We start from the raw sequence: 25,530 nt of genomic DNA on the forward strand, positions 1-25,530 counted from the left end.
TATATTGTTACAATTTGCATATATAGATTATAGACGATACATTATACTATTATAAACATTTATTACAGAATCTGATCCTAGATAAATACTCCACTGCTATATCTGCTAATAATAAAATAACACGGAAAAAAATCTGAGTGCATAAAAAATACTGTCCTCATTTAAAATAGCTACAATAATATCCCAAAAAATTTAAACCACATAAAATTAACTTTTATCCAAAAATTCATGAGAAACATAACATTTCGAACATAAACTTTCCTCTACCCAAATTAGAAACAAATTCGAAAATATCCCAATCTCCACAAAAAATAATTTATTTAAATCCCCACAAATATTCACTCGTAGAAAGAACACGTCGTCACATGATTCAAACGAGTAAATAAAAGAAAAAAATTATTGTTGTGTGAAATAGTCGTAGCTGATGTCTGCAATCTGGCCGTGAAAGAAACATCGGCGACTCCTTCAAAATCCCCTTCATTTTTCCATTTTCAAATCGCAACCGTCTCCACCACAACTGCCGCCATTCGCTCACGCGCCGCCTCACCCAGATTCGACGACTTCACTCACTGCGTCACTACTCTCCCTCAGCTGAGCTACACGTGGTGGTCAATGACCCCATTTCGACGCGGATTGGGAAAATTGAGAGAAATTGAGGCCCCTCTCCTTCACGATTGCAATTCAACCATCACTTCCCCCAATTTCTATTGAATTTTTATTTTATTTTTTATTTTTTTCAACTCTCAACTCCCCATTTTTCTCCCCCTTCCTTGTCTCCAATATTTGATTGGGATTCGACACAGTCTCCTCAAATTCCGGGAATATCGTAGGGTTTTCTGAATCTGGGGCTGCGATCGGAGGAAAACAATGGCCGGGTGGAGGGGATCTAGAGGCGGACGCGACCGCGCGCCCTCCGACGACCGTGTCGCCTCGTCTCAAACTGTCCGTCTGGGGAAGGTTCAGCCACAGGCGCCGGGTCACAGGACCGTCTTCTGCAATGATCGCGAGGCCAATTCGCTCGCCAAATATAAGGTTTTTTTTTTTTTTTTTTTTTTTTTTTTTTTTTTTTTTTTTTTTTTTTTTTTTTTTTTTTTTTTTGTTTTTGAGCGTGAGGTTTGGGGAAATGAATCCTGGGTTTATGACATTGTCTTGTGTAATTTGAAGGCGTTAGTGGATGGGGCTGGATATGTGATATTTTATGGTGTTTAGGGCTCTGAATTTAGGAAAATGAGGAGCGATCTAGTGCTTTTGATTACAAACTATTCAAGTTTATTGTACTGTTTGAGAAAATTTGTCGTAGAAATGGGAGTGGTGAACTTGTTTGTGGGGAAGAGGAGGATTAGGTGCCTTATTTGAGATGTACTGTAAATTTGAGTACCTAAACATTTGGTCTAGTTTGATGCTGTTAAACTCTAGTTTTGCTCGTTGTCAATCATGATCATCTGCGTAGTGGCAGATACAAACCTTTATTTGACAATAGTTGATTGGGAACATTTATATACATAGTGAGGTGAATCGTATTGAATCTCCGATGATTGCATGGGTTCATGATATTGAAGTACTGTAGTTGTTAGTTGGTCTGGTGATAGTCTACAATGGCTTCTCCTTTGGATATTTGGCTTGAAGGGTGCTCTTCGGTATCACTTGTTAGGTTTTCTTCTTTGGCTCAGGTATTTACGAGATGCCAGGGAACCTCCTTCTGTAAAACTATTAATGGTTATGCTGATCTGCATTGATTTAGTTTAGGACAAGTGAGGTAGAGAAAGATGTGGGCAAGCAGGACAGTTACTGCCCTGATTAAGTTTTACTTACGATTTATCTCTTCCTTTTAGGTTTGAAACTTGAAAACAATGGCACGATGTGTTGTGTGTCATTTATATGATTATATCCAGTCTTGCCAATGCCTAGCCCAAAAGTATTGAATGTCTCACTATGTTGTTTTCTTGAATTTTCCTGCATCCTCTTAGTGTTAATCCTTTATACTCGTAGTACTTTGTACCCCAACTGGGCTGTATTATAGATTATGGAATTTACAAGCACAAAATTCTGACGGAGTCTCACGAGAAGGATGTAGTTACTCTCAAAACTAACAGTTTTCGAAATAATTATGAGTCTTATGGCCATTTATTGAAAGCTCGCATTAGTTGAATGTTCATATTTCTGCTACTGGTGGGATTTTTCGATTTGGCTTATTGTGATAAACTTTGACAATATTGAAATTGAAATTTATTACCAAAGGCCCGAGCTGTGTGAATTACTTCTCTTGCTGGTAGCCTGATTAATTATGTTGATTTTCAGGGTAATTCTGTGTCAACAACAAAGTATGATGTATTTACCTTTTTACCAAAGGGGCTCTTTGAGCAGGTATGTTGCTGTTGCTTTATTTTCAAGAATCAAGATTAGCTAATCCAGTGCTAAACTTCAAAGATTATTGATCAACCCAAATGTCTTTAAAGACCTTAATTAGAATATTCTGAAATTGTAAGGGCTCGTATGTTTGTCAGGAGAGTAATGCTGTTGGGGATTATAATTCCCCAGAATATGATTCTAGGGAATATGAATCTAATAGATCACTTATCCTTTGTGTGGTTATTACTCCGTACTTATTAGGATTATGAACTTATATTAACCAATTACAAGTAACTAATTGACATCCTTTAACAAACAACAGAATTTAAAATCAAGAATGTGATTACTTTCTTAGACAGAATCCTAGCAAACTAGCAAACAAGCAGGGTCTAAGGATTTTCTTTGACCTGTGGTGGTATTCCAAATATTGTTTGCAAAAAATGGTCCGTTAGCTCCTTATAGAGACCATATTGGATTGACAAATTGTTCTTTCTCATAAAGAAGAGCTCTACTTGCTTTATGAAATTTCTTTGAAATTATTATTACACCCAATAGCTTAATACAATATTTCAATAATCAATATAAAGACAAAAAAATTTCATTTGCTTTTCGAGGAAGAAAATATGAACAGTTTACAACATTGGACAATAAGACCCTAAGCTCCATTTTTTTTGTGCTTGAACTGATTCCTTTTAATTTAATTTGTGCTGACAGTTCAGAAGAGTTGCAAACCTCTATTTTCTCATGATCTCAATCTTGTCATGCACTCCTGTGAGGTATGCTCCTACCATATAGTTTTGCCTTTTTAATGACTTTCAAAATTAAGTAACTTTGCTTTACAATTATAGAGTCAGAAATCCTTATCATACTGATTAAGTGCGTGTTTTTGAATAAATTCCAATGTAGACTAAAAAATCCTAATCTAGTCGACTGGACACGTTCAAGGAGACCCTTATTAGTATGAATGTCATTCCAAACTAAATCTTTACTGATTCCTTCAGTGCAGGCCAAAGTTAACACTCTCTAGTAAGTAGTACTATATAATAGTAACAGCATTCCAATTGCATAATGTCTAAATTACATGCTTGAACTAGAACTATTACTTACTATCATAAAAGGCCAATTTATAAGCCTAAGGTCCCGAAGCATGAAAATCAGGTCTTCATTGGTGGCACTTACATTGCCACACTTTCTTTCTCTTTTTTATTTATTCATGCCGGGAAACAGTTTGAGCATTTTTTCCCCATATTTTGATATGGGTCATGGCCAATTCAAAGCATCTTTCAGTTAACTAGCTGAATCCACTTGAAATTCTTCAGTAAGGCTGTGTCAATTACTACTATTCTTGTTTGTTGGTACTACCTAGTGTGATATTTGGGCACATATTTTGGAGTTAACAAACTATTCTGCAATGCATCTTCTTATGAAGTTTTCTTTCCTTGCAGTCCTGTAAGTCCAATTACAAATGTGCTTCCACTGTCACTGGTGCTTCTTGTGTCCCTCATAAAGGAAGCATGGGAAGATTGGGTGAGTTTAGAATCATTTCCTCTGTTCAGCCACCTAGCAGAGAAAAATCTAAGTTCAATAGCTCCTCACAATGTTTTTTCCTTGTATTTCTTTTGATTCCTACATGAAGAAACGTTTCCAAAATGACATGTCAATCAATAATTCCAACGTAGAAGTGTTGCAAGACTGGAATTGGGTACCTACTCCTTGGAAGAAGCTGCAGGTTGGAGATATTATCAGAGTAAGTCAGCTGCTCTCGTTTTTTCCAGGCCAAGTATCTCAACCTGCTAGGGCTAGACCATCAAATTTATGCTGTCTAAATGTAAAAAACCTACCTAATTTTCTGTGGTTTAGAAACAGATAACATGTTAGCAGCTTAGTGCTAGAGAGAATTGAATGTTTATTAATGTATTAAATAAGCTATGAATGCATTTAGTCCCACAGAATCATTAAAGGCTTGTGCACTCGAAATCAAGTGGGTTTTGCTTTTGCAAGCTGAGGAGCGCTTTGGATCTCTAACTAGCTTCCCTTTTTCTGTTAACAGTCAGTATATGGTACTTTTGTGTATATATGCACTCATTGGGGAAATGGTTGAAACCATTAGATGTTCATTTTTCCAAGACTAATTTATGAAGTATTTTTATTTAATTCATATATAGTTACTCGTCTGATTGTTTTGCAGCCAATTAAGTGATTGTTTGTCCCATCACAGGTGAATCAGGATGGATTCTTTCCTGCTGATTTAATGTTCCTTGCCAGCACAAACCCTGATGGTGTCTGCTATGTTGAGGTTAGCACCCTATGCTTTAAGGCAATTGTCTTTCTAATCTTAATAAATGGTAAATAATTCTTACTTGAAGATCTGGTTCATCTGTCATTTTCTGTATTTCTTGTTCCCATGTGTTTGTGCAGATGAATATGATTTGCACGTGTCATGTGTTTTTTGTTCATTCTATTTATTCATTTTTGTATTATGGTTCTTTTGCAGACTGCAAATCTTGATGGAGAAACTAACTTGAAGATACGGAAGGCACCGGAAAGGACGTGGGATTTTGTGTCACCGGACAAAGTTTCTGAATTCAAAGGTTATGTTGACTCTTTGTTGTCTGGCTTGAAAAAAAAGGTTTTCATTATAGGTGTTGCGGAAAAATAACGAGAAGAAACATTTTTGAGTGTCTAGTGTATTAAACAACTGACAGGGTGTTTTTGGAAACAAAAACTAACAAGCCCTTTTCTTTGATGTAATGCAGGTGAGGTTCAATGTGAGCAACCAAATAATTCTCTGTATACCTTCACTGGAAACTTGATCATTGATAAACAAATCTTGCCTCTCAGTCCAAACCAACTTCTCTTACGTGTATGAACTCGTATCTCTGGCTCTCTCTCTTTAGTATATCAGATTCCATGTTATTTTTCATTTGTAGTTGCTAGATTGAAGTAACCTTTCTTACTGGATGCCAATGTTTACTCTTTTCTCTCTCAATTTTTAGTTTCATGAAGTTATTATCTGAGAATCTGGCTCTAAAATTTCTGACCTATTGTTTATAATTGCTATTATTATATCAGTTGATGTTTTAAGTCGGTTCTTTCTTATTGAGTGTCTCACATGTTTCCAGGGGTGTAGTCTCAGAAATACTGAGTACATTGTAGGTGCTGTCATTTTTACAGGACATGAGACAAAGGTATTCAATTATCTACTTGTTATTTTTATCTTATTTTCTTCTTTGAATAATATTTACCCTCTCAGACTCTGTAGAAACTTTGTCTATATTAGTCAAGACTATGTAATCATGTTTCATGTTCTGCTCGTACTTTATATATTGTATATATGAGTGGTTGCTATTTTCTTATTTCAGGTTATGATGAACTCCATGAAAATCCCTTCCAAAAGAAGCACCTTAGAAAAGAAACTTGACAAGCTTATACTTGCACTATTTACTGTTCTTTTCTGCATGTGTCTTTTGGGATCCATTGGCAGGTTTGCCTATCATCATTCAGTATTAGAAGTTTTCTACCTAGTTTGTTTTACATTTTCTAAGATATGTAATGCGACTCTTTGTTGATGTTTTCAGTGGTGTATTCATAAACAGCAAGTATCACTATTTGAGATTTGATACATCAGAGGCACAGTTCGATCCTGACCACAGATTTGTGGTATGTAGTTATTGCCTTCGTTTCTTGTCTGCCATTGCCTTGTTTTTCCATTTTCTCAGTTTTAATTTTATCTTTTGTACTTAATAGGTTGCTATCTTGACGTTTTTTACCCTTATAACTCTGTATTCTCCAATCATTCCAATCTCTCTGTATGTTTCTGTGGAGGTAAGTTTCGCAATTATTTCTGTTTCTTGTGTCTACTGTTGTTATATATGAAGAGATTTTATTATTGACCTCAGATGATTAAATTTATCCAATCCACCCAATTCATCAACAATGACTTGCGCATGTACCATGCTGAGAGCAATACCCCTGCATTGGCACGTACGTCTAACTTAAATGAGGAACTTGGGCAGGTAGATGTGCCGCCTTGCTGACCTTTTATTGAATTTCTCATTTTCTCATTTTCCTTTCCATGAGCTGGAAAGTGTTCTATGTAATACTTAAATTATGTCCACGAACCCATTCAGGAGATTTATTTTGCTTCATTTTAATCTGTTATTTTGATAGGTGGAGTACATCTTCTCTGACAAAACTGGGACCTTGACTCGTAACTTGATGGAGTTTTTCAAATGTTCAATTGGAGGAGAGGTATATGGTACAGGTGTCAGTGAAACAGAGATTGGAGCAGCTCAAAGAACTGGTGTTAAAGTTGATGTAAGTTTTAGTTGCCAATAAAGTTTTAAAACATGAGGTGTTATATGTCTTGATTTTATGCCTTTGATTTCAGGCTCAGAAGCGATCAAGTGCAGCAAGTGAAAGGGGTTTCAATTTTGATGATGCACGACTTATGAGAGGAGCTTGGAGGAATGAACCTAATCCCGATTGTTGCAAAGTAGGTTGGTTTAATTCAGGAAAAAGTTGACAGCCTAAATCTATTCTCAACTTGCATAGACTGAAACATCCAGCATTTTCATCTCTCATGTTCAACGTTCACAACTATGAAATGATAATAGTATCTTTTTATATATTTTTATGCTCAATTTTTTGTGTATTATGGAAACATAACTGAACTTCTGTTATTAATTATTCAGTCAATTTATTTATGCTTCTGTAAGAGGGTTCCTGCTGAATTTGTTTAGGTTACTGCACGCCTTTATTCATCAACTTCTGCTGCTGATTCCCCTACTGGACGAGTATTTCTTGTCTGAAAGTTTTACTTATTCTTATTTTTTTGTGTAGGAATTCTTTAGGTGCCTAGCAATATGCCATACTGTGCTTCCAGAAGGTGATGAATCCCCTGAGAGGATTCGATATCAAGCTGCATCACCTGATGAGGCTGCTTTGGTAGTAGCTGCAAAGAATTTTGGCTTTTTCTTCTATAGGTATGTGATCATTGTGTTTTTTTTTTTACTTATTTGAGGACATTATTGCTTAAACGGGTTTTGAATTTCCTGCAGACGTACCCCCACAATGATTTATGTCCGGGAATCACACGTTGACAAGATGGGAAAGGTCCAGGATGTTCCTTATGAAATTTTGAATGTTCTTGAGTTTAACAGGTAATCATTTGTTTCACTTTGCTTCTGCTATTTTCTAATCACTACTGTTTTGAACAACCAACTCTTTGGCATGGTTTAGTACAAGGAAGCGTCAATCTGTTGTTTGCCGATATCCTGATGGTAGACTTGTACTCTACTGCAAGGTTACTTTCTGAGCCCTTTTTTGTATATGGTGGTTAGAAATTAAGTGCAATAAACTGACAGCTTTATATATGATGGATCTACAGGGTGCGGATACTGTGATATACGAAAGGTTGGCGGATGGTAACCCTGATTTAAAAAGAATGAGTAGAGAGCACTTAGAGCAATTTGGAGCCTCTGGGTTACGTACTCTTTGCTTGGCTTATAAAAATTTGAAGCCTGATGTATATGAAAGTTGGAATGAGAAGTATATTCACGCAAAATCTGCTCTGCGGGATAGAGAGAAGAAATTGGATGAAGTATGTAGACAGTTTTTTATCTATGTTTGTGGTCCGGTGCAATTTTCTTTTGCATTACTAATTTTATTCTGCTTAAACAATTTCTTGGTCAATCTGGTTAGCTGGTCATCAGTATTCACAGCCCCAACATAAAAAATTTCAGGTTGCAGAACAAATAGAAAAAGACCTAATTTTGATTGGATGTACTGCTATTGAAGACAAGCTTCAGGAGGGAGTACCAGCGTGCATAGAGACCCTCTCTCGAGCTGGAATTAAAATTTGGGTTCTAACAGGAGACAAGATGGAAACAGCAATAAATATTGCATATGGTAGTGAAGTTGGTGATTTCATTTTTTCCTTTCTGGTTTGATTACCTAGTAACTGTTTGCTAATGTATTATACTATATCTATATGTGTCTACTGCAGCGTGCAAGTTGATAAATAATGGCATGAAGCAATTTGTAATCAGTTCAGAAACTGAGGCTATCCGAGAAGTTGAAGAAAAGGCATGTCATACTTCCCGCAGATGCTTTTCCCATCTAGTATGCGTTGCATAAGCCTTCATTTGTATCCCACCTCTTAACCTATTGTTAATTGAATGATAGGGTGATCAAATAGAGTTAGCACGCTATATGAAGGAGTTGGTGAAGAATGAGCTTAAAAGTTGTCACGAAGAAGCACAAAAATTTCTTCATATGGATTCAGCACCAAAATTGGCACTTATAATTGATGGGAAGTGTTTGATGTATGCATTGGACCCCAGTTTACGTGGAATGCTCCTAAATTTCAGCTTGAATTGCACCGCTGTAGTTTGCTGCAGAGTTTCTCCACTGCAGAAGGCACAAGTAAGGCTCCTAAGGTGGCATCTCCAAAGGTGGCATCTCCATATTTCACATTTTTTGGTCACTTTAATAAATAAGGGCTGGATTTGGTATTAGCATAATTGAATCACAGTATGCCTTGTCTAAAATGAGTTCAAATTGCTTCAGATAGTTTGCCATCACGATATGGACATGCCACTTCAGGCATCTCTTGTTCATTCATTCCTGTTATTTCTAGAGATTAGGCACTGCCAACAATAATTAAGGTTCCTATTATCCCCATCTACTGGAGATGACCCTCATAACTGATAGTAACATTTTAATTGGAGTCGATTAGCCAATCAGCATTCATGGTCATTGATTATTCTCATCCATCTACTATACATACTTGAGAGCTAACCTCATAATGTTTTCTGCTTTCAGGTTACAAGCCTTGTTAAAAAGGGCGCAAACAAGATTACCCTTAGTATAGGTGACGGTGCTAATGATGTTAGCATGATTCAGGCTGCTCATGTTGGTGTAGGAATAAGTGGGCAGGAAGGTATGCAAGCGGTGATGGCCAGTGATTTTGCCATTGCACAGTTCCGCTTTTTAACCGATTTACTTCTGGTGCATGGTCGATGGTCTTATCATAGAATATGCAAGGTTTGTTCTTGATTTTATACCTACTGATACCATTCTTTCTAGACCGACAATTATCATCTTAAAATTTTGTGTAGGTTGTGACGTACTTCTTCTACAAGAACTTAACATTCACACTCACTCAATTTTGGTTCACCTTCGAAACTGGGTTTTCTGGCCAAAGGTTATACGATGATTGGTTCCAGTCCCTCTACAATGTTATCTTCACAGCCCTACCTGTGATCATTATTGGACTTTTTGACAAGGTTCTGAATGTTTGCTTTATCATGTCGGTAACTAACTTCTTTATCAATTTTTTCGTGTTAAGTATTCACTATTTTTGCACGCATTTTCTGTAGGATGTAAGCGCTAACCTTTCGAAGAAATACCCTGAGCTGTACAAGGAGGGAATTAGGAATGCATTTTTCAGATGGAGAGTCGTGGCGACATGGGCTTTCTTTGCAATCTATCAATCACTGGTTCTCTACTACTTTGTTGTTGCTTCAAGTAAACGAGCCATTAATTCGTCCGGCAAGTTATTTGGCCTGTGGGACGTTAGTACGATGGCCTTTACCTGCGTTATTGTGACTGTCAATCTGCGTCTCCTCATGATGTGCAACACACTTACGAGATGGCATCACATCAGTGTTGGAGGAAGCATATTATTTTGGTTCATATTCGTCTTCATCTACTCAGGTGTCGTCCTACCTAACAAGGAGCAGGTAATGTTTCTTAACCATTCGTTTAAACACCCTTCATCCCAATCAGATGCAGACACTAACCTCTGTGTTTCGCCCCATATTCTGCAGGAGAACATCTATTTTGTCATATTTGTCCTGATGAGCACCTTCTATTTCTACCTCACTCTCCTTCTCGTCCCAGTCGCTGCACTTTTCTGCGACTTCGTCTACATGGGGTAAGACTTAGGACTCTTATCCCCCATCGACGTATATGGTGTTTCATCTCCTTGTTCGATGCAATTTCAGGGCGCAGCGCTGGTTCTTCCCGTATGACTACCAGATCATTCAAGAAATCCACAGGCACGAGGCCGACACAAGCAGGATTGGATTACTCGAGGTCGGACAGAGCCAACTCTCCCCAGACGAGGCTCGTAGCTACGCTGTAATGCAACTCCCAGGACAGAAATCAAGGCACACAGGTTTCGCCTTCGATTCCCCCGGTTATGAGTCGTTCTTTGCGTCTCAAGCTGGAGTGTACGTTCCACAAAAGGCGTGGGATGTGGCTCGGAGAGCTAGCATGAGGAGCAAGCCGAAGACGCCGAGAACCCCAAGAACTCCTAGAACACCACAGAGGAATTAATCACACTCAATTTTGCCCATTTTTGCATATTTCTTCCCCACCCTCAGTTTCTATATAGCAAATTTTAAATTCGAATGTATCATATCACAACAACTATAGCAATTTCTCATGCTATAAATGTTCGTTTCACATTCATGGTGGCTGTAGCTCTAAGTAGAGAGAATCACTCGAAAGCCATAAAGAAAGCAACCAACCTAGCCATGCAGTAAAGATAAACCATTACTTAATATCTCTCCACTTTTCCAATTTGAAAATCATTTTATTAGCTCAAATCCCACATATATTAACAAGCAAACATCTGTCTCAACCTCATATTTCTTTTCAATTATAGGACTATATAAATAGAGAGAAAGATGAGTAAGGTCCTCCACCTGCTTCTGCAGCTCCTCGTGGTGCTCTCGATCATCGCCGTCGCTGCCGCAAACTGGAAGCATCGTGAACTGGGAAGGAATATTGCAAGAGAGAAGCAAATTTGGGATTCTTCCAAATTTGATCTCAACTACGTCACCAAAAGAAAAATTCCCAATGGACCTGACCCTATTCATAACAGGTTTGTCATTATTACTATTTTCAAATAATCGATCTGCTGATGCTACATCATATGAAATTTAATTTTACTAGTTCGTGCATCATATGAAATATAGTTTTACCACGTTGGCTTGGATATTATGATTATGGACGTAGCTATATAATTAGAGATAGAACCAAGACCCGGCCGACCCGAACCAATTGATTGCACTAACAATTTTTTAAAACTATTGTATTTTGTACTTTCTCTCAATTTTATATGCTCCTACATAAAATTGTAATTTTGTCAGTCCAAAATTGTTCGCAAATACAAAAATATAATTTCGTCCTGTTTTTAAAATGTGTATTTTATTTTACTCCCATAGTGTAGTAAAACGCACACACAATAATGACATGGCAAGTAATATTTATCTGTTGTATAATTATGTATTTTGAAGTCAAATTTTCGCTATTAATGACTCTCAAAGCAGTCATTTTTTTTCCCCATTTTCTCTCAAACTACTAATTTAAGAATTGCTTAATTTCATTATTTTGTTCTGTGATTATATTCAAAATACAATAAAGAGCTAGAGTTTTGCATTTGCCAGCTATTTGCACGATAAATTAAGATTTTTCATGACAAAGTTTGCTTTATCATCGAAATTAGACTGTGCAAATAAAGCAGAAAAAAAGAGTTTCACTACCACTTTATCCTTTCTTTGACAGATTTATTAAAGCTCATTTATAAATTTCATATTTTTATCTACACTTTTGAGGGCTTTCAACTTTTCATGTTGGTTTTGTGTCTGAGTTTCCTCATTAGCCCCATCCACTTTATTTTTTACCTTCTAATTAAGTACTCTACTTGATTATAAGCTAGAATTTTTAATTATTTATTAACTGTACTTATATTTCACCTGACTAAATCACACACTTCTAATTTATAAACATAACACGATGATGTACATGTAGTTTCATTGATTTTTTTTGTTTAATACAGAAGAACCGGCAGCTCTCGTCGACCACCGGGCCAAGCTTAGGTGCCCGACCTCAGCTACAAATGATGTGCGACATAAACCACATTAGACTAGTTATAATTTCTAAGTGTAGGTTCCCATCTCGTTTGTACTATGTGAAAAAATATAATCGAACTTTTATAATTAGTACATTTTTTAATACTTGCTATCTTATCTTATAATACCAAGAGATAAAAGACAAACAAACAGACAATTGTTTTAGCCGCCAAGGGAAAAAACACAAGAGTAACATATAAGCCTTTGATTCTATAATATTTGAGTATTTTAAGTCATTAGTTGTGTCGATGGCATGTGTTCCAAACACAAAAAAAAAGAAGAAGAAGAGGGAATCCCCCATTTAAAGGTGAAAATTAGATTAATAAAGGAAGAAAATAAAGTTGTTTGTGGCTGTGGGTTTAGTCTTTTTGATAGATTCTTTGTTAGGGGAAGTGACACTGTTTTGGTCTTTGGTCCATTCAAACTTGCAAAGTTATTTTAGATTCTCTAACCTGAAAAAGGCATATAAATTTGTACACACAATTTTCTAAAAAAAATATGTTGAAAAGAAATATAGTTACATCTAGTTGGATAGGTTTTATGCTTTAGCGAAATCCAACTGAAATCGAATAATTAAATCGAGCAACTTAATTTTGACTGGTTTGGTTCACCTTAATTATTGTTTGTTAGTACTATGACAATATACTATTCTTCTTTTATTTGATCATGGATTTATTTGTATCTATATATTTTTTCCTATAGTTTAGATTGGTGGCCGTTTGATTATAATCTACCAAATTACAGTGATATACTTTTATTTATGGCCAACAATAGTTGTATTAGATTGATCAAGCATCCTATTCGATAAATTTAGTAATTTTATTTTCAAATGTTTAAAAAAAACTTTAGCCATTATTCAATAGCTGAAATTGGATCATTAGCCCAACGACATAAATAGCCCGGCCCATATTTTATAAAGAGGACATGGGCTGCTATCTTACGCCGTATGCGCAGGCTAGAAAAACTTTTTCAATAGCCGCCAGGCCGCCACGTGTAGCTCACCGTTTTGGTTTGACCCGACTCGGCGCGGGGCGAGAAATTTCTAATTTCCTTTCATTTGGATTTCATTTGAGTTTCATTTCGCATTCCACCATTTCGTCTGTTCTTCACACACACACCGCAACAAACAGATGCACACAGAGATAGATCCATTCAATGTATACATACAGTTCCTCTATGTAGAGAAAATTTCTAATTAATTTATGTTATCACAGAATGGCTGCGAGTTTCAGGTCGGAAAAATCATGAACAGTTTGTGATATTTTTCCCTAGAAATCTCCGATTCTAGATCTCGGTCGATTCGGCGGCCGAAATATTTTTTCTCTTGTGTTGTTGTATTAAAGGAGTTTTAGATCGGTAATTAGGCAGCTGCTATATTTTTTTTGAGGCGAAAATGCCGGGGCATGGGGATCTGGATAGGCAAATAGAGCAATTGATGGAGTGCAAGCCGCTATCGGAGGCAGAGGTGAAGATTTTGTGCGATCAGGCGCGGGCGATTCTGGTGGAGGAATGGAATGTGCAGCCCGTGAAATGCCCCGTCACCGTGTGCGGCGATATCCACGGACAGTTTTACGATCTGATCGAGCTGTTCCGGATTGGCGGCAATGCTCCTGATACAAATTATCTCTTCATGGGGGACTACGTCGGTGAGTTTTGTCGAGCTTATTGAGGCCTTTTTTAATTGGTTCTTTGTTGGGGCAAATTTGTTTTTTTTTTTTTTTTTGTAATTTAAAGTAGCTGTTTTTCTAGGTTTTTTTTCCCGTTGCTCGTTTTAATTTTTGATTTGTAGGGCGTGGATGTGTGAATTGATTCATAGCTGAACATGCGTGTTCGTCTTGGTTAGTCTTTAGGAAATTGCCAGTAAAAGATGATCCTATACTATCTTGTCTAGCTTGATGCAAAATATCATTATATGGTGCTGGTTCCTTGCTAATTATTCAGTTGTCATAGCTTGTGAAGATTGTAGCTTACTTATTTAGCTATCTGACGTGCTGGTCAGCTGGATTTTTTTGTATAAGTTGATCACTGGGATTTACCTATATAGACACAGTAAATTTCTGGTTTTCTGTCTACTAAGCATGACGTTGATATTTTGGAGCAAGGAATTTCTGATATTTGTTTCAAGCCAATTGCATCATGCATTGTTTGAATGATGGCTGCCGTCGCTATAGTACTATACGGAATTGTTTTGATCTTGTTGTGGTTTCTTTTATATAAAGGCTGATGCTTACGTGGAACGTTGACCTGTAACTGAGAAAGTTTATCTTTAGAAGCGTAGAATTTTCAACTATTAATTCCTGTACATGTTTCCGTTATTTGTTCCTGGACTACCTAGTCACTGTTTCAACTATTAAAATCTGGACGCCGTATTCATTATTTGTTCCTTGATGACGTAGTTATTATCTATTCCAAGAAGACGCTGAGATTGGCTCTAGACATTTTGCTTATTTGTGGAGATGGGATAATTTTGCTTGCGCATAATAGAATATTCTTTAATGGAGAATTTGCTTTTCATCTTTCATTGTTTGTTCCTTTTCTTTTCATGATTTTTCGCGCTGTTGCGTATCCATACAACTGTCTTATCTAAATGGTTTTCTTTATGTGATCTTCTCTGTCATTCTCTCTTGCTAAGTGCATCATAGCATCTGATTAACAAAACATGCATACTGCAGACCGTGGGTACTATTCGGTGGAGACGGTCACACTTTTAGTGGCCTTGAAAGTTCGCTATAGAGATAGAATCACAATCCTCAGAGGAAACCATGAAAGCCGGCAAATTACTCAAGTGTACGACATCTATATTATTCAACTATGGCTTTCCTATCATATTTCTTTTGATGGATGTCTAGTTCCAATTAATGATGTGCAAATATTATAGTCCATGAAAAAATGATTTTATTTCCATATCCTCCTAGGATATGAAGCTGTAACTGACATCCAAATGTGTCACGAAAAACTAATAATGTTATTGGGTGATCATGTTGGTTATCCTGATAATTACTGGTGTACGAAAAGGATTGATTCTTTTGCTTTATGAATTTACCTTTTGAGTAAAATGGAAGCTATATTTGAAGTGTGCTTAGGGATGACCCATTTGGCAAAATATGGGTTCAAGGCTGTTCAATTTTGTATAGGCGTCCATGATCAGTATTTGTATTTTAGTCTCCTGGGATGTTCTTTGTCCTTAGTTTTCTCCAAAGGGAAGGGGCAGTGCAAGGGTGATTCTATTGGTGTCTGGGTTGTTTTAGATTCTATACAAAGAAGATGCTCTAAGATTTGATGCATAACTCTCTTATAGTATAAAGATTTCTGGCCTAACAAAATGCTGAATTAAAAATTAAAATAAAATCTGTTATCTGGTGTCTAAAGTCATTGTAGGATTTTTTTTAGATGCACTTTTAGCAAGTGTTGAATTTGTGAAGGACTCTTTTAATTGTTAGGCATGTCAATGGAAGAGGTCCGCAGAAATTCCTAAAGTACAAAATTTAAGAAGTGACAAGATTAACAATAATTCAGAATTCAAGTTTTAGAGACTTTTTTTTTTAATACATGGAACGTCCATGGATCATTTACATACTGTTCTTGTATCAGGTATGGATTTTATGACGAGTGCTTGAGGAAGTATGGCAATGCCAACGTTTGGAAGTTTTTCACTGACCTTTTTGATTATTTGCCGTTGACAGCACTTATTGAGAGTCAGGTTTGGTTGATGACAACACAACACCTCTTTATTAACTATAGCATGTTTACTGTATCTGATGATATGGTCTAATTGTAGGTCTTCTGTTTGCATGGAGGTCTTTCACCATCACTGGACACCTTGGATAATATTCGAGCTTTAGATCGCATGCAGGAGGTACAACTGAGCTTCTTTTTCCCTTTTTTTTTGTGTTTTCTTCACTGAACGACTACAAAAGCTTTCAAATGTCTCATTTTTATCAACTATCATGATATTTGTGTGTTATGATTTTGTCCTTATTTTCATAGTGTGGGAGTGCTAAATTTTAATTTTGTCATGTTACTTGAGTGCAAAAGCTTCCATATTCTGATTGGAGTGCTAGTCTCCAATTTCATTTTGAGCACTCCAATTTCATTTTGAGGCTGATATGTTGTTTTGGCAAATTTTTAGCAAAATGGAATGCTAAAACCTTTTGTAATTTTCTTGCAATAAACAAAAGGTGGTAACCTTCCTAAAATTTCATCTTCATTTTGCCCGCATGTCTGTTGTTGGCTTTTAGAGTGAAATATTGATTTACTTTTAAAAATTAAATGGCATTGATAGAATGGTCTATTAATTTGTTTTACCGCCTGAGTTGATTTCTTCAATGTCCTGATAGGTTCCACACGAAGGGCCAATGTGCGACCTTTTATGGTCTGATCCGGATGATCGTTGCGGATGGGGCATATCACCACGTGGGGCTGGCTACACCTTTGGACAGGATATAGCTGCTCAGTTCAACCACACGAATGGCCTCACCCTAATTTCGAGGGCTCACCAGCTTGTCATGGAGGGTTTTAACTGGTGTCAGGTTGGAATGATCAATCTTTTATGCAAATTAAAAATCCAAACTTATCTATTTACCTCCATTTTGTAGGAAAAGAATGTGGTGACAGTGTTTAGCGCCCCCAACTACTGCTACCGTTGTGGAAATATGGCTGCAATACTTGAAATTGGGGAGCACATGGAGCAGAACTTCCTTCAGTTTGACCCAGCTCCACGACAAATTGAGCCCGACACAACTCGCAAGACTCCAGACTACTTCTTGTGAGCTCTAAGGTCCGTTGCATGCTTGCAGTTAATATTACGGTTGATGTGTCTTAAGAGAAAAAGAGTGTTGTTATTCGAGGATTACTGTCAACGTCATTCTTTGTTTGGAGTTAGGCCCGGCTCCTGAATTCCCGTTTTGTTCTTGAGATACTCACCGGTAACTAACCATGGCACAGAGAGTATTTTGTATATTGTCCCAAATCCAACTCAAAGCTGAAACAATTTATATTGTGTTCTGTAATTTAAAAAGGCTTTGATAGGATCCAGTTTTCAGAAATCTCACAAATAGCATTGAAAAATAAACTCATTGCTTGGGAGTGATTAGCTTCTAGATTGATTTTCTTTGAATATTTTGAGTTAATGAAGTGATTATGGTGAGGGACAGACAAATATATATACATTTGTTTAGCTTTCTTGGAAAAATCTAATTTCTTAACATAGTTGTTGACTTGTAAGGTTAGCAATAGCATTTATTAGTCATTATTTCTGAGAAATTAATGGAGTTATGATGTACATTAAAAGAATCTAATTCATGTCCTAAATTTTTGTGTAGCAATTGGTTTTTAATAAATGTCTATGCTGAAATCAAACATTGAAATTACAACATAACTCAAAAGTAAAAATCTATTATGAAAACTATACTGATATAAAGAAAGAGTTTTGGAACTATTTTCAGAAATGCCATTGAACTATGTTTTGGTGGAAACATCATAAAAAATTCTTAAAAGAGTTTAGTTATTATATAGTGATAATAGATTCCCAAATACTAAGTTTTAAATCATTAGAAATACCATATAAAATAAGTAGAAACTTAATCTAGAATAGAAATAAAATCAATTCAAATATAAACAATAAGAATATAATACTTGAATTGAAGAAAATCAATAACAGCCGTAGCACACCAAAGCGAGCCTAGCGAAGCAGGTGACAACGAGGCAGTGTGGAAGGAGATTTGGCGAAGCCGGCAAGTGGCAATGCGACAAGGTATGGCGGTGGAGCAGCGAGGCAGGCTGAGGATAAGGCGGCGAGGCAGGGCGAAGGTGCGGCGAGTGAGGCAATCTTTATAACTTTGGAGTTGTAGCATACAGTTGAGAGAGAAACTTTATTAATTTTTATATTTTTGGAAACGTAGTTAATCTACAATTTTTATTTTTATTTTTCAAAAAAAATCAATGGTTCTTGATTTATTCTCGTAATGACTTGAAATCCTAACATATTGGATTGAGAAAAAACGTTTTATCAACTGAGTTGTGCTTCATTGTCTTCTTATTTTAGTATGTTCATTGTACGGAATGTGTTCAAATTGTAGATTAAAAATTAAAAATTAAAGATAATTTATAATAGAGTTATCTATGAATAAATAGAATATATAAGAAAAAAGAATGAGAATACTAGAAGAGAAAAAACCAGGATGAAAACTTGAGAATAAATACATATTTAGTCTATGTATGCCTATTTTACATATTTTGTGGAGGTTAAGCAAGCTTAGTTTTTTTTTAGTTTTCAAATGCGATAAAGTGATACTCCATATTAAATTAGTTTCGTAGAATTAATTGAATCGTGCGTATCCAATGGGACAAGACACTAGTCCTTCATTAAAGCTAGTGATTAGTCCCAATTTCATTTTCAATCTCCAAATCTTATACAAGGCATGGATACTCTTTTCATCGAGCCTCGAGCAGCGTAATACTCATCTCATTCGTCGAATGGTGAGCATTCGAGCTACTGAGCGAGTTCTCAGTGTCGCTCACATTTCTCTCTGTGAAAAAGCCAGGCTTTTTAGGTGGAGGCAGCTCACCTTGGTTCCCCAACATCAGAACCACCGAGGACATGGTTGGCCTGTCCTCGGGGCTTTGCTGAACGCACAGAAGGCCGACGTGGATTGCTCTCGCCACTTCTGATGAGTACTCGGGCTTGATGTTATATGACTTGATCAGCTCCAACGCGTTCCCTTCAATGTGGAGCATCCATGCCTACCCAAAATCGAAGCTCGTTAACTAGTCCAAACATTTTGATGCATAGGTTGGTTAGTGTTTGTTCGACAACTTACATGTCCTAGAAGGTTGTGGAAGTGATCTCTGTGAGAGAACCCTCTGTTCCTCTTGCCACTCACAATCTCCAGCACTAGAACACCGAAGCTGAAGACATCTGATTTTACCGAGAACAGGCCATCTACTGCATACTCCGGTGACATATATCCGCTGCATAACAAGTAGTACTATTTTGAGTTACGTTTCAAGAAAAGTAACTGCATCACTACTATGTTCAAGAATCTTACTATGTTCCCACGACTCTGCTCGTGTTGGCTCCAGTCTCGTTCCCCCCAAAGCTTCTAGCTAGCCCGAAGTCTGATATCTTTGGATTCATGTCTGAATCCAGCAACACGTTGCTGGCTTTGAGGTCCCGGTGAATGATCCTGAGCCGTGAATCTTGATGAAGATACAGAAGGCCGCGAGCAATGCCATTGATGATGTGGTAGCGTTTAGGCCAACCAAGCAACTTGCTTCCCAATGGATCTGCCAAACAAATTCGTGATACGAATGTGAAAAGATCGAACGTAGATAACCTAGACGATGAGACGAGCAATCCTACCAAATAGAATCAAATCCAGACTTCTGTTATGCATATACTCATAGATCAAAAGGTATTCCTCCCCACAAATGCAGCACCCGAGAAGCTTCACCAGATTCCGGTGCTGCAGCTTTGCAACGCAGATTACTTCGTTCTTGAACTCGTTCACTCCTTGAAGGGATGTTCTTGATAATCTTTTGACAGCGATCTCCTGCCCCCCATCCAGCACGCCCTGCAGTCAAAATCTCGTTTTTCATTACACGACACCTAAAATTCTGAGCATTCATTACAACCAATTACCTTACCTTATAAACAGGTCCAAATCCACCCTCTCCAATCTTGCTATTGAATGAGAAATCATCAGTAGCTTTACATATTTTTGACAGCTCGAAAAGAGGCAACTCCAAGTCTTTGCTATGACTTTCGTCGTCCAAATCTTTCACATCTTCACGCGTAGAGCTGCCTGCAACATTAAACAATGCAAGGGGTTGTAGAATTCGGTCCGAAAGGGAGAAGTTACATCAATGGTTAGATCATCTCGCCTACCTCCTCTCCTAGGCCAAAGATCAGTCTTTTTCCTTCTATGCGAATACAGAAATAGGCCGAGGCATAGCAGAAGTAACGATGCTACCAACGCAGTCAAAACCACGATTAAAACCACTTTCCCTCTCCTCCTTCCATATTCTGCATACCATTTCATTCAGATAAATGCTGTATGACAAACACAAATACAGCAGAAAACAAGCTTTAGAATTCAGATGAAATAATTTATTTCACCTAAGTCGGAAGCAGCCATTCGAATGTAGATATCTTGTCCATCCGCGGACAGTTGTTTGATGTCAACGAGATCTTTGAGCCAAATCAAACACGTATGGCCTCCTGCATCAGCATCTATGATCGTGTAAGCCGTGCAAGAGCAGTTCTTGAAGCATAGCTCCTTGCATCCCTCGAGATTCATGCTCCGATTATACCAAGAATGCTCTGTATCCGGTAGCTTGATACCAGAGTACTTCACGAAGCCATCACTCTGACAGTCCAAAGGTTTTCTCCTAACACACCCGCCCGACCAGCTCCCACGCTCCCAACTCCCTGCATCTTTAGGCACGAATTTTTCCAAGCATCCACAGACGGCCGTGTTGCAAACGCCATACGAGCCACAGAGATTGTAAAAGTCACAGTTATTGGTGGGCGCAGTGAGATAAATCCGCCAACTCTGCGTTTGATCATCCCAACTCCATCTCTGACCAACACCACTCTGACTCAAAGCATACCTCGAAATCACTGAGGTGTTGATGAGCTCGTAGTGATAGTACACCTCGTTCTCGTTCATAACTAATCCGAATCTGAAAACCGGATTTCTCCTCAAGCCTGGTAAGCCGCTGAAGGTGTGGCCATTCCATGGTCCAGTACTGTACCTTTTATCTCTACCTTGTCTCAAAACATTTTGCGGATAGCCAGTGGGATCACAGTGGTATGTGAAATCTCCGGCTGCTGGATCATCGTAGCTCTTCCACGAGGAGAGGTAGAACTCCACACCAGCTGCGAAGTCCCAACCAAGCTTCATCCCTGGAAGAAGGGTGTCGGTTGGATGATCAAAGCTCTGCCAGAGGAACTTGTTAGGATCATTCGCATCTCTGACAACGAGGTTTCCAGTGTCGAGCAGCTGAGCAATGGGAATCTTGACTGCAGACGACGTGTTGGCTGACCAGATAGCACGGTTGGACTCATCAAGAAGAGCCAAGGTTCCCGGCTCGATGAATTTCAACACACCTGATGTGTTTCCGAGTGGAGTTCCTCTGTTGGCAACCCAAACAGCGGTCTGAACCGATACCTTCTTGTACCATATGCCTAAATATCGATTCTTGGAGCTTCCCAGGCTGAAAAATCCCATCTCGAAGCTCCCACCGGACGAGACCAAAGTGTCTCCGTCTCTAATGACATCAGTAGCAGCTATGGTGTCCATTGCAAGAGGCATTTTCTCAGCAGAAGACAACAAGGATGCTGTGATAACAAGCGAAGAGATAACTCGAAGGAATGTTTTCATGGTCTTAGATCTCTAAACACCTCTCTATTTTCGTGCAGAAGATCGAATTAAAATTCATTCAAACTAGCACAGCCAAAAACAGTAGCAGCTTACAACATATTAATGGCAGCAACTGCACGTCTGCACCTCTTGTCCTAGAGCGAAGACTCTTCTACTTGACCCGTTCAACGGCCCGAACCGGAGCTTTCACCACTGCCAGCTCGGACATCAGGATGGAAATCTGCAGCATCGATGAAGCTAATCTAATCTTGTCACTGGAAATTGCTACTCCAAGTTAAATTTTGATTTTTTGGGACCAAGACATTTCAGAAAATGAAATCAATAAGAGTTAAAGTTTGGATACTGATAAGTCAAAATATTTGGACCCACACCCTCTTTTTCTTTACCTGTTATCCGGGACACATGAGTTTAACAAAATTGACCTGAAATGATTAGTACATGGTATCAAAATTTTAAACAAGTTGGGTTAAAACAGCTAGAATATTTTAGTGTATGGAACATGATGTTTTGTCTGAGACATTCAAATACCATGAGCATGTTTCATGAGTTGCAAGATACACAATCTTGCAATCAGATTCTTGTAATTAGATTCTGGTTCATATTGTTAAAAATGGATTCTTGGAGCTTTATCTTATCCAAGATTCAACCTTTCTGCAAATGAAGTTCATCTAATCTATAACATTAAAAGACCCAAGTCAAAATGAAGGAATTCATATATCTCAGTGATCAATCAAATAAAGTTACATCTCACAGGAGTAACCAAAACTATATAAACTTTTCCTGTAACAAAATCTAAAGCCTACAAAGAACCAAAAAATGAGATACAAATTGTGAAAGAACCAATCAAAGAATCGAGTATCGTGTGATTTTCTCCTTTACAACGAGCCTCAAACAGTTGAAGCAGAATGGATCTGCCATGGCAGCAAACCAGTCGAGACATCAGCCAAATTGGCCATAACAAAGTCCCTCAATCCTGTATCCCACACTTCACAGAACCTCTGCGGCCAATCAGGCGGCTCAATTGCCTCTGTCCCCAACCCAGGAGCTCGATCCCTAGAGCCCTCGTTCTGGTTCTGCTGCCAGTCAGCAACGTAAGTCGCAACTCTCCTGTAAAACTTCGCCCGAAAAACCTCCCATACTTGGTACTTATAGTGATTGATCACAGCACTACTTTGGGGCAGATTGAGGTAAGTAAACCCCTCCTTCAGGTGGAAATGGTGCACCACATTAAGCAAGGTGGCATCTAGCGCGTCTGGCCTGATAATTGACTTATGCCTCTCGGGACTCTGCACCCGACAGGTATACCCTATGGTGACTCCCTGTGAGGGGGGCGATTTCAGCCCCGATGGGCCAAAGCTATGGCAAGATGTTCTGATCTCCCCAATGCTGCTTGAGGAAGACGAGAGGTTCGCCACCAATGCACGTAGTGAGCCCTGAGGCGCAAACCCTAATGTCCTGAACCTATCCTGCCCGGAATTCGAATATGGGAAATAGTAATACTCATCCACATCCATAAATGAAACCCAACTGCATTCATCCCTTGCTTTCAAAGCACAATGTGAGAACCCTGCTTCTTGAGTCTTGATCCATGGCCATACATGCCTAGTCACATTGTAATTCTCATGATCAAGTTCTTGAACAACCTTATCAATCCCATCATCACTATTGTTGTCATAAATGAACCATCTTTCGACTCCTAACCAAGAATGATACTTGATCCACTCACGAATTGCAGAGGCTTGATTCCACACCATGGTACAAACACATAGCTCAAATTTCCCCTCCTTCCTCATCCTCCTCCCACTCCCATTATCGAAAATCTTGGCCACGGACGGCATAAGCATGCGCTCACGGCCTCCACCACGAGGCCGTGGTGGCCTCAATCCAACAGTGACTCGAACCCCAAGACCCTTATCAAGACCTGCAATCACCCTCTCCGGCAAGGGGCACCTCACCACCTCCTGAGCCGCCGTGATCGCCCTCTCCACGAGGGAGAAACGGCCACTCCGACCATCAAGCTTCCCTAACCCAAAATGACAGCTAAACTGACTGGGATTGGACTCTCTATCCCGCCTCAGATTCAACCCCTTCACAAACACAACAGCAGTTTCCCCATCTCTCATAGCCGCATACGCCACATTGTCCCATGATTTCACCGTCTGATTCCTATCCCTCTCTCTCAAGATCCCATTTTTACCAACCCTCTTCAAATGCACAGCCTCAGAGCAATCCCGAGGCCCAATTGGGCACCTCACAATCGACCTAAACCCATCAAATTCATCAACAGACAAAACCTTCTTCTTCTTCTTCTTCACAAACCCATCATTCTTACCGTAGTAAACACACTCCAACTTATCAAGACCGCTCCTTTTCACCGACCCATCTCCCCCACCGCCAGCCACCATCAACAAAACATGATCCGGAAACAGTACCCTACTCTCAATTCTCAGCGGAGAGAAAAACCCACCAAATTCCCTCACCGATTTCACCGTTCTTGAAGTAGAAGACGACAACAAAGATAAGCTCGGCACCACCAAAACCGGGCGGAAGGCAGAAGAGGTAGAATGGCTAGTGTAAGAAAGAAGAGAAAGAAAGCTAAAAAACCCGATAAACAGAATTGGAAATCTCACAGACTGCAAGTGTGAGGGTTTGATGAAGCGCTTCCGCTTGCGGCGTTGATCGGAAGACTCCATTTTGTAACTATTTTTTCAAAGTGATTTTGAGATGAAAAGAAGGATGTTTAGAGAGAGAATGTGAGGAGAATTGTTTTAGTGTGGAAGATCTGTCTAAATACCGACAGCTGGGTTGGGTAGTTTCTTCTGGAAGTGCAGTAAATGTCGGAGAGAATCAAGGGATACATTTTTGGGCAGTGAACGCGTTTACCTTAAAACTCAAAAATACGGATTCTTCCATTTCTTTGCTGCGAATCTGCAAGCTGTCGGGTTTTACAAAAATTCCATCGCATAAGATTTCAATGATTTGATTCGTCAACGGTATTACAGAATTTTCAATGTTTTCTTCCTTCTTTTTTGGTCGATTGCTTACAGTATCATATTCATAGGAGTATTAGAGTATATAATAGGAATGCTTTATAATTAGATTTTTTTTTGTTTGTTGTAAATTTGACATGTTAAAAAAAAATTGATCACTATTGAATCAAATCGGATTGAAGTTTTATGAAAATTAATCTCTCTTGTGAATAATTTAGTGTTTCTTAGTAGAAAATATGTAGCACACTGTGTGTGTGTATTCAAAATGTAAATCAAAATAATATTTTGAAAAAATATATACATAGACCATGAAAACATTGATTTTTAAGATTTGTGATGCCGTATTTTTTGAAACTTTACATTTGAAAAGTCTCCTTTGAAATAAAGGTCAAGTCTTGTGGCCCCAAATGCACTTATTATATAGAAGGAATATGATTGTATAATTTTATTCCAAATGTTGTTATATACTCCTATTTCCTTTATTGTTATATTTTTATTATGGCATTTTCTAATTCCTAAGTCCTAACTTGATATGTTTGAGTAATTGTGTGGCAAGGAAGCTACTTTGCCGATGTAAAGTAACGACTTTATGCTTTTAATGAAAACCACCAAACAAATCCTCTTTGAAGGGCAATTTTGCTGAATTCCCACTCTTTTTGTCAACTATATAAAGGGTGTGTGCATGTGGAATTTTAGGTGTGTTGCATAATTTACTTCCATAATGATTAAAGGTGCTTGTATAGTTGTCTATAAACAATTTCTAAATTCAATTTAGTTTAGTTTATATTGCAAGTTGGGGATTGTTACGTGTAAAGCGGTCTATACCACACTTTGCAGGCATGCAAGAATGAAGAATCCTTCACTTATTCCTTATTATTTCGATTA

General features: G+C 38.2%; 4 protein-coding genes and 1 long non-coding RNA gene across 8 annotated transcripts; 3 read left to right on the top strand and 2 right to left on the bottom strand.

Moving 5' to 3' along the window:
- Positions 1-374: 374 nt before the first annotated feature.
- On the top strand, positions 375-10,837 carry LOC125208479 (phospholipid-transporting ATPase 3). The gene is made up of 27 exons (XM_048108108.1): positions 375-1,032; positions 2,299-2,364; positions 3,064-3,125; positions 3,795-3,876; positions 3,986-4,096; positions 4,568-4,645; positions 4,844-4,940; positions 5,106-5,212; positions 5,472-5,537; positions 5,712-5,833; positions 5,928-6,009; positions 6,097-6,174; positions 6,249-6,365; positions 6,520-6,666; positions 6,740-6,844; positions 7,192-7,334; positions 7,410-7,511; positions 7,591-7,654; positions 7,739-7,951; positions 8,094-8,259; positions 8,357-8,436; positions 8,536-8,775; positions 9,175-9,396; positions 9,471-9,638; positions 9,732-10,094; positions 10,182-10,288; positions 10,359-10,837. Exons 1-27 carry the CDS (start codon positions 868-870, stop codon positions 10,690-10,692), a joined length of 3,687 nt encoding a protein of 1,228 aa, XP_047964065.1. The 5' UTR covers positions 375-867; the 3' UTR covers positions 10,693-10,837.
- Positions 10,838-10,844: 7 nt separating this feature from the next.
- LOC125208489 lies at positions 10,845-12,375 on the top strand. 2 transcript variants are annotated; one of them, XR_007174121.1, is made up of 3 exons: positions 10,845-10,897; positions 11,024-11,242; positions 12,200-12,375. It is a non-coding gene; the product is annotated as an uncharacterized LOC125208489 (long non-coding RNA). The 2 variants fall into 2 exon arrangements; XR_007174120.1 differs by having other exon boundaries at positions 10,855-11,242.
- Positions 12,376-13,355: 980 nt separating this feature from the next.
- LOC125208484 (serine/threonine-protein phosphatase PP2A-2 catalytic subunit-like) lies at positions 13,356-17,448 on the top strand. Of its 2 annotated transcripts, XM_048108113.1 has the most exons (7): positions 13,380-13,429; positions 13,660-13,918; positions 14,945-15,059; positions 15,864-15,972; positions 16,051-16,128; positions 16,610-16,801; positions 16,868-17,448. In XM_048108113.1, the coding sequence occupies exons 1-7, from the start codon at positions 13,403-13,405 to the stop codon at positions 17,039-17,041; spliced, it is 954 nt and encodes a 317-aa protein (XP_047964070.1). In that variant the 5' UTR covers positions 13,380-13,402; the 3' UTR covers positions 17,042-17,448. The 2 variants fall into 2 exon arrangements, with proteins under 2 accessions (XP_047964072.1, XP_047964070.1); XM_048108115.1 differs by having other exon boundaries at positions 13,356-13,918.
- A 1,120-nt stretch (positions 17,449-18,568) lies between these two features.
- Positions 18,569-21,958, bottom strand: LOC125208480 (G-type lectin S-receptor-like serine/threonine-protein kinase At4g27290). Of its 2 annotated transcripts, XM_048108110.1 has the most exons (8): positions 21,749-21,958; positions 20,389-21,612; positions 20,158-20,295; positions 19,917-20,074; positions 19,633-19,843; positions 19,319-19,556; positions 19,091-19,241; positions 18,569-19,013 (listed from the first exon to the last, which is right to left on the bottom strand). In XM_048108110.1, exons 2-8 carry the CDS (start codon positions 21,584-21,586, stop codon positions 18,705-18,707), a joined length of 2,403 nt encoding a protein of 800 aa, XP_047964067.1. In that variant the 5' UTR covers positions 21,587-21,612; positions 21,749-21,958; the 3' UTR covers positions 18,569-18,704. The 2 variants fall into 2 exon arrangements, with proteins under 2 accessions (XP_047964067.1, XP_047964066.1); XM_048108109.1 differs by having other exon boundaries at positions 20,389-21,958.
- A 392-nt stretch (positions 21,959-22,350) lies between these two features.
- On the bottom strand, positions 22,351-24,626 carry LOC125208482 (glycosyltransferase family 92 protein RCOM_0530710-like). The gene has a single exon (XM_048108111.1). It carries the CDS (start codon positions 24,346-24,348, stop codon positions 22,543-22,545), a length of 1,806 nt encoding a protein of 601 aa, XP_047964068.1. The 5' UTR covers positions 24,349-24,626; the 3' UTR covers positions 22,351-22,542.
- Between the last annotated feature and the right edge of the window lie 904 nt (positions 24,627-25,530).

The sequence above is a fragment of the Salvia hispanica genome, chromosome 2 (assembly GCF_023119035.1).
Source record: "Salvia hispanica cultivar TCC Black 2014 chromosome 2, UniMelb_Shisp_WGS_1.0, whole genome shotgun sequence".
Lineage (NCBI taxonomy): Eukaryota > Viridiplantae > Streptophyta > Magnoliopsida > Lamiales > Lamiaceae > Salvia > Salvia hispanica.